At 42.9% G+C, this 8,698-nt stretch overlaps 1 protein-coding gene across 1 annotated transcript in view; it reads right to left on the bottom strand.

The window, feature by feature from the left end:
- GCH1 (GTP cyclohydrolase 1) overlaps positions 1–8,698 on the bottom strand; it is a 56,914-nt gene that overhangs the window by 47,777 nt on the left and 439 nt on the right. The window contains exon 2 of the mRNA XM_010847721.1: positions 8,579–8,698. This exon is cut by the window's right edge and continues 26 nt beyond it. Coding sequence (XP_010846023.1) covers positions 8,579–8,698 — 120 coding nt within the window. The remainder of the gene's footprint in view (positions 1–8,578) is intronic.

Below are 8,698 nucleotides of genomic sequence, written 5' to 3'. Positions count from 1 at the left end.
CCAACAAAGGTTCGTCTAGTCAAGGCTATGGTTTTTCCTGTGGTCATGTATGGATGTGAGAGTTGGACTGTGAAGAAGGCTGAGTGCCGAAGAATTGATGCTTTTGAACTGTGGTGTTGGAGAAGACTCTTGAGAGTTCCTTGGACTGCAGGGAGATCCAACCAGTCCATTCTGAAGGAGATCAGCCCTGGGATTTCTTTGGAAGGAATGATGCTAAAGCTGAAACTCCAGTACTTTGGCCACCTCATGCAAAGAGTTGACTCATTGGAAAAGACTCTGACGCTGGGAGGGATTGGGGGCAGGAAGAAAAGGGACGACAGAGGATGAGATGGCTGGATGGCATCACTGAATCGATGGACGTGAGTCTCAGTGAACTCCGGGAGTTGGTGATGGACATGGAGGCCTGGCATGCTGCAGTTCATGGGGTTGCAAAGAGTCGGACACGACTGAGAGACTGATCTGATCTGATCTGATTGATTTCAAATATGATACTATTTTAAAGTCTTTATATTTTAGAGATACAGTAAAGTCTTTATCAATGAAATGACATATCTAGGATTTGCTTTAAAATAACTCAGCAGGTAATTCATATTGATGCATGGCAGAAACCAACACAATATTGTAAAGCAATTATCCTTCAATTAAAACTAAATAAATTTTAAAATAATTCAGCAGGGAAGGTGTGTGACAAGCAGGATGAATAAAGGCAGACTTCTGTTTGTATTAATGGTTGGGTGATAGACATATTCAAACTCATTATACTATTCTAACTTTGTTTACATTTGAACATTTCTACAATAATTTAAAAACTGACTGCAATCCTGACATTTTCTAGCAATTTTTCCCCGTCAGAATTTTGATGTGCCAGGCAACAGGCCAGTCACTTCAATCGATACCTTGGAATAACATGTTGACTGAATATAGAAAAAGCCAGGTGCACGACTCCATGAAGAACAAAGATGTTTAAAGGATGACTTCTGGCATAGAAGTGTCAGGAGATCCAACAGAAATAACTCCCATGACTTTTTCATAAAGCTAAATCCTCTACATCTTTCTTTAGTGTTTAAAAAAACAAGCAGCATTTATTGAGCATTTATGCACAGAGCACTGTGCTAGAAGACACACATTAGGAAAGGGTCCCTGTCTTTAAGAAATTAATTCAAACATTCATCAACTTGTCTACATGTGCTGGGCAATCTGCTAGACATTCTAAGGTAAGGACAGACAGTCACTTTTCTTCTAGAAAACTATGACTCAGGCTTTAATAAAACCAAATTCTAATGAGCAAATGTTCTCTCAACCTTGAGTGTAACAAATTTACCTTGATTCAGACAATCTTTGAACAATCTTTGATTAACACAATCTAAATTATCCCTCAATCTAATTTCCATAAGCTCAATGGAGAATGTATAACCATAGGGAACATATTCATTATATTACCTAGAATTATGAATTGTTCATATAATCTTACATTCATAATCTAGGATTCATCAAAGATTAAATAGTTGCCCTCTCCTGGCAAATTTCTTTACTGCAGTCTGACTCAACCAAATACTGGACTCAAATTAGAGAGGTATACAGCAATGAGTCAGTGGGGGAATGCCCAGGCATGGAACAGTTTCCAGAGCTGGACAAAGAAAATAGCAGAGAAGATACAAAAAGGAAAGAGGAGGAGAAGGGAGGTGATTCAAATAAATCTGTAAATTACTACTGTTACAATTAAGTTGTGAGAGATTATGAGGATTCTCATTCTCTATCATTCTCCCAATGCTGATACTTTCCAGATAAAGTGAAAGTGAAAGTCTCTCAGTTGTGTCTAACTCTTTGCGACCGCATGAACTATACAGTCTGTGGAATTCTCTAGGCCAGAATACTGGAGTGGGTAGCCTTTCCCTTCTCCAGGGGATCTTCTCAATCCAGGGACTGAACCCAGGTCTCCCGCATTGCAGGCAGATTCTTTACCAGCTGAGCCACAAGGGAAGTTCAAGCCTTGGGTAAGTTCTTTCTGTGCCTCAGTTTCCTTATCCCTAAAAATAGGGCTAAGTTCAAGCCTTGGGTAAATTCTTTCTGTGCCTCAGTTTGCTTATCCCTAAAAATAGGGCTAATATTACCTACCCCATTGGCTTATTGTGAGGATCGATAAGGCAATACATGTAAAGAATGCACAACTGTGTTCAGCACGTAGTAATCAGTTGTGTTTGTTGCTATTCAGATGTCAGCTCAAGCATCCACACTTCCGATCTCCCAGCACAGATGAAGTTCCTTTGTTAAATGCTCTCATGGAGCTGTGTTCTTTTCATCATTACATTTCTCCATCTATAATCACACATTCATGTGATTCTATTGAATATGTGACTTAATCCAATAGACTATTCTATGAGAGAAGAAACCATATCTGGTTTTACTCAGTCTACTTCCCAGCATTCAGCACAGTGGGTGGTACTCAATGAATAAATGAAATTCAATTATAAAGTTCCCAGACAGTCTAATGAATAACATCACTTAACACTCGAATAGGCTAAATTGTGTTGAAGATAAGTTGAAATCCTAAATCTCAGTACCTCAGAGTGTGACCTTATTTGGAAATAGAGTTAACTGCAAACATCATTAGCTAAATTAAGATGAGGCATGTGTGCTAAGTTGCTTCAGTCACATCTGACTTTTTGCAACCTTATGGACTGTAACCCGCCAGGCTCCTCTGTCCATGGGATTTTCCAGGCAAGAATACTGGAGTGGGTTACCATGCCCTGCTCCTGGGGATCTTCCTTACCCAGGGATCAAACTCGTGTGTCTTATGTCTCTTGCATTGGCAGGCAAGTTACCACTAGCACCGCAAGGCATACTGGAGTAAAATGGACTTAATCCTATGTGACTTGATATCCTTAAAAAAGGGAAATTTGGACACCAACAGAAGCAGAGATGGGAGTAATGTAGCTGCAGGCTAAGAAACACCAAGGACTGCCAGCTACCCCCAGAAGCTGGGAAGAGGCAAGGGAAGGACGCCCCTGACTCCCTTCAGTTTTCAGAGGGAGTGTGGTTCCACCAATGCCTTGAATTCAGACTTCTAGTCTCCAGCACTGTGAGACAGGTTTCTGTTGTTTGAACAGTTCAGTCTGTAGTACTTTGATATAGCAGTCCATTGAAACTAGGACAAGTACCAGTTTGTTTGGTATTTCAAAGTTATGTGTAGTGACTTTTCCTCCCAGGCCAGAAAAAAAAAAAAATGTTAATAGATAATACATTTTTAGAAGAAACTAGTAAGACTTGCTTTTCTCCTCCATTCTCAATGACTATACCCTAAAATCCAGTCATATACTTTAACAGTCTTGTTATTTTTTTCTTCTTTATTCACTACACCTTCTTTAGCAATATACAGAACTAAGTCCTACACAAGATTCATTAACAAAATGAAAACAAAATTTAGTAGTGAATCGAGATTTAAATGAACTATACACATCCAAAATAGTACCTCTCAATGATGAGGTTAACTTTTCTACACCATACTTTACAACTTAGGTCATAAATTCATCTTTTGCCCACAATATGGGAGGGGATAATAAATAAGTTGACTTTTTGCCCCCCTGCACATCTTAGAAGTTGTTACAATTCTTACTTTATTGTGGGATTCTGAAATGGTAAATCACAGAAGTTTGTGAGTCAAAGAAAAAGAAAACCTTTTGTGAGTGCTGGCATATTTCAGTATGAAGTGGCTAAGACTCAATTTTGTACAAACAGAATACCTAATGCCTGGCTTTATCTTTAGAGAATAGCTGTCATCTTGCAGTGTACATGGTTGAGGCAGAGTGGGGGGCCAGTCAAGAAGCCCATCACCTGTGGTGCCATCGCTTCCTCCTGCGTTACATACAGGTCCACATGCTCCCCAAATCTGGGACACTGTCAGCTTGATTCATGAAAACTTCTCTGGCATCCTGGACAAGACAAGCTAAAATCTATTTCAACTAGAAATGTGACAGAAGAGTCAAGACTCTCGTGTATTTCCGTAAACTCATAAAAAGGACAATTAATGAGACAAGTTATACTCAGCCTCTGGTGGATAATACTTTCTAAGGCTTCCCTTGTGGCTTAGCTGGTAAAGAATCCACAGGCAATGTGGGAGACCTGGGTTCGATCCTTGGATTGGAAAGATCCCCTGGAGAAGGAAAAGGCTACCCACTCCAGTATTCTGGCCTGGAGAATTCCATGGACTGTATAGTCCATGGGATTGCAAAGAGTCAGACACCACTGAGTGACTTTCACTTTCACTTTTTAGCGTCCCTGATGGCTCAGATGGTGAAGAATCTGTCCGCAATGCAGGAGACCCAGGTTCAATTCCTGAGTCAGGAAGATCCCCTGGAGGAGGGAATGACAACCCACTCCAGTATTGTCGCCTGGAGAATTCCATGGACAGAGAAGCCTGGTGGGCTACAGTCCATGGGGATCACAAAGAGTCAGACACGACTGAGTGACTAACACTTTCACTTTCATTGTCTAAGAGGTTGTTACCATTTACACCCAGGAGAGGACAGGGGAAGGGAAGGGTCAGACACAAGGACATGAAGACCAAAAACCTCAGGGAATAGTAGAACCTCCAATTTAATTAAGGTTCTGAATTTCAGAAATACTGGAAATACAGGAAATATTTAGAAAGAAGACCTCAGCAAAGTAAATTCTTGAATATGTAAGAGAACTTGGATGTGGTTAAACTCAAATGGAACAGCAATAGATAAAGGTGAGCTGTCCTGTGATGCTATTCAAAGGACAGCCAGTTCCTGGAAGACATGAGTTTCTCTTCCAGCCTTCCCTCCACTATGAACTACAGCCCAGTGGCGAACAATAACCAGGAGACTTGCACAACCTTGACACAGCCCTGTTACAGCTGACCACAGGTGTACCCATTATAAGGTACACAAAGGAAAGTAAAGTGTAGCAAGGGTCATGAAGCTACACTGCAGCACAAGGGGAACTGAAAGACTCCCCAAACACCAGAAACTAGCATCAATCCACTCAAGAGGAACTGAAAAAAGATACAATAATAATTTGGGGAATATAAAGTAAAAATTTATTTAATTTTATATTTCACAATATTTAATTCAACACTAGTAACAGGAATTAATACACAGATATAAAAGATGTTAAGTATCTTATTTATAGAGAAGTGATAGTTTCAAATAAGTTTGTTTCTATCCAAAATAATCTATAGTGGGCATTGAATTATGATCTCTAAAGAAATAAAAATTAGGAATTGGGTAAGAGTGTTTTCCCTATTACTTACTTCCGTATTTTCTATAGATTTAAAGTACCCTTCCCTCTCCCACCTAGGTGGGCCCAAGGCCTGGACCTCCGCCTTCAGGTCCATTCCTTTAAGTTCAGCATCATCCTTGTCAGCCTCTCCTCTGTCTTGTCTTTATGCACCTCTAAGAAATCAATGGAAACAGTGTCAGACTTCATCTTTGTGGGCTCCAAAATCACTGCAGATGGTGAATGCAGCCTTGAAATTAAAAGACACTTACTCCTTGGAAGAAAAGTTATGACCAACCTAGATAGCATATTCAAAAGCAGAGACATTACTTTGCCAACAAAGGTCCATCTAGTCAAGGCTATGGTTTTTCCTGTGGTCATGTATGGATGTGAGAGTTGGACTGTGAAGAAGGCTGAGCGCCGAAGAATTGATGCTTGTGAATTGTGGTGTTGGAGAAGACTCTTGAGAGTCCCTTGGACTGCAGGGAGATCCACCCAGTCCATTCTGAAGAAGATCAGCCCTGGGATTTCTTTGGAAGGAATGATGCTAAAGCTGAAACTCCAGTACTTTGTCCACCTCATGCGAAGAGTTGACTCATTGGAAAAGACTCTGATGCTGGGAGGAATTGGGGGCAGGAGGAAAAGGGGACGATAGAGGAAGAGATGGCTGGATGGCATCACTGACTCAATGGACATGAGTTTGAATGAACTCCGGGAGATGGTGATGGACATGGAGGCCTGGCATGCTGCGATTCATGGGGCTGCAAAGAGTCGGACACGACTGAGTGACTGAACTGAACTGAACTGAACTGAAGAAATCAATATTAAGTCCTTAAGTATGATCCTCTAGATAGAGGCTTTCAAAATTTTGACCACAATATAAGAAACACATGCTACATATGCAGCTAGTACATACTGCCCCCAGAAAAAAATTATACCAATAAAACCTACTTGGAAGTTTCTCAAAACATTTACCCTTACTACATATGATAGACTGATTTTTCTCCATTGTACTCCACCTTATTTTAATGCTGGTGACCCAAGTACTAGGTCAGAACTCAGTCTGAAATGCTTAGTAGAGATGATAACACTGATATATCTTACTAAGTAGCAACATTAGGAAGCAGATAAGAGTTCTGTCTTTAGTCTGCCAGGATTCAAACACCAGCCAACCACTTGAAGTTGTCAACCTCTCTACTTCTGCTTCCTTATCATGGGGTAAAAGAACAGTGCTTAATTCAGAAATGAAGGTTAACCAAGACCACACATATAAAGCACTTGGAGCATGAAAAGTATTCAATTAATGGCTATTAATAATTCTTAAATGGTCTGTGAGTTTTTATTGTGTAAAATATATACCTAACACTCATCATCTTAACCATTTTAACATGTGAAATTCAGAGGCAGTTAGCACATTCATAATGTGTGCAACCATCAAAACTCTCTAATCCCAGAACACTTTCACCATCCCAAAAGGAAACCTAGAACCCGTTAAGCCCATTAAGCAGTTTCTCCCCATTTCACTCTTCTCCCCAGGCCCTCTTGGGCATGATGATGATTAGATTCTCCCTAATCTGATTTCTCTTCCTAGGTCCATAGACTTTTTAAATAATAAATTAACACTTGACTAGAATCATTTTCTTAGGTAGAATGAAGTGTTCTTTACAGTCATTAGTTCTATGGCTCATAAAACAAACCTCTACGAATCATTTCTTAGGTGAACCTTTTTGAGCCACTTAAGGTAATTCTGTGACCTGCCTCAGGGTCAGAAATCGCTCTCTCTGTGAATTCTATTAGGGCAAGATTTCCAAAGCTTGACCAAGTGCAAAGGCCCCTTTCAGTGTACACAAGAGGCAGACCGAGCAGGGCCCTGAGAAAACGTTTCTACATCGTGGAATATCACCAAATCATAGAATATTTGCAAAAGGAAGAATGTTTATTCTTCAGTCTTTGCATTTTGAAATTCTGTATTCAAGGCTCCAAACGTTTACCAACATGGGGTTAAAAAAAGTAAACACGGACACAGAACGAGATATCCAGGTCTTGGCTTTAGGATGCAGTGTCATTTCCTTTTTGGACCTCACCCCTCTCACACTGATTTCCCACCCTTCCTTTGGGGTGGCGGGAGACCAGTGCAAAAATAACTGTTTTTCCCAGAATCAATTAAGGGAGTCTCCAGAAACTCGGGGGAAATAAACCTGACCCGGGAGGTAGGTAACCTGGCAAAGCAGCTCTGTTACTCTTTGAGAAATGGTGACGGCAGAAGGTTTCTTGGGTCAAAGAAATAAATGTCACCAAGAGGTACAGAAGATGTGAACTGGAAAACAACGTCCTTAGTCCCACTTGTGTAAGTCAGAGCTTTTTTTTTTTTTTTTTACTCTCCCTCTTTTTTTTTAATTTGACCAACACCCCTCACCCAGAAAACAGGCAGCGAAGTCCTCTGTTAATTTCCACCCCAACCCTGCACCCTTGCTCTCGGCCTCCTGGGCAAAAGCCTGACCCTCCTCTGGCGCGGAGAGCACTGGGTCAACCCTGTTCCTTTGGGATGGGGGATGAGGGGTGGGTGATACAGGGACTCCGGGTCTCACTGCCCAGAAAACTTCCCCGACTCCCAGGGAGACGCTTTCCTGCTTTGGGATTTGGGAAGTGAGGTAGGAAAGGGGGAGAAGGCTTTAAGCAGCAAACTAACCCAAGAAACTTCACACCTCGAACTCCAGGAAAGCCTGTACCCAGAACGATATCCAATTCTGGGAAAGTCCTGAGCTGTAGTGACCTCGATGTGAACAAAACTATGACTTTTCCAAGAGCCGGGTGCCCTGGCAAGTCAGCAAGAATGAGGATCCCCGATGCTCCCCCGGCGCTCCAAACACACGAAGCCAAGACTTCATCCCAGACCTACCAAAAAATAAGACCTCAAGAGCAAGGATGACTTAAGAAGCCATCACTTCCCGGAGCCCAGATGCACGTTCCTCAGGTATCCAGCCCTGGACGTTCAGGCTCCCGCCCGGGGGCATGAGGAAGCTCGGTGACTGTGGTCCCACCAGCTCAGGCTGGAGGAGAGGGCTGCGTGCAGGTAGTGGGAGGACCCCGCGAGGACGGCTGCAGACAGGCCCCGGGGGGAGAGGCCGCTGACTCTCCCGGCGCCCGAAATGAGTCCCACCCAGGCTCCTGTCCTTGGCCCGACGGCTGGGCCAGGGCCGAGGGCGGGGTCGGCAAGTGCCAGCATTCGGCTTCCTCCGCCAAGAGTGAGCAACTCCGGAAACTTCCCCAAGCCGGCGCAAGCTTCCCGCGGCCACCTCCCCAGTGCCCTGCACGCCGGCCGGCCAGCGAACACACTGACCTGAGATGGTTTCCTGGTAGCCTTTGGTGAAGAACTGCATGGCCGTGGCCGCCCTCCAGGGCGTCTTGATCAGCCCCTGCCGCTCGGGGTCCTCTCCCAGCGAGCGCAGGATGGACGAGT

This window comes from Bison bison, unplaced genomic scaffold (genome assembly GCF_000754665.1).
Source record: "Bison bison bison isolate TAMUID 2011002044 unplaced genomic scaffold, Bison_UMD1.0 scf7180017864254, whole genome shotgun sequence".
NCBI lineage: Eukaryota > Metazoa > Chordata > Mammalia > Artiodactyla > Bovidae > Bison > Bison bison.
Note: the sequence above shows the minus strand (reverse complement) of the source record. Positions and strands in the feature narration are given on the sequence as shown.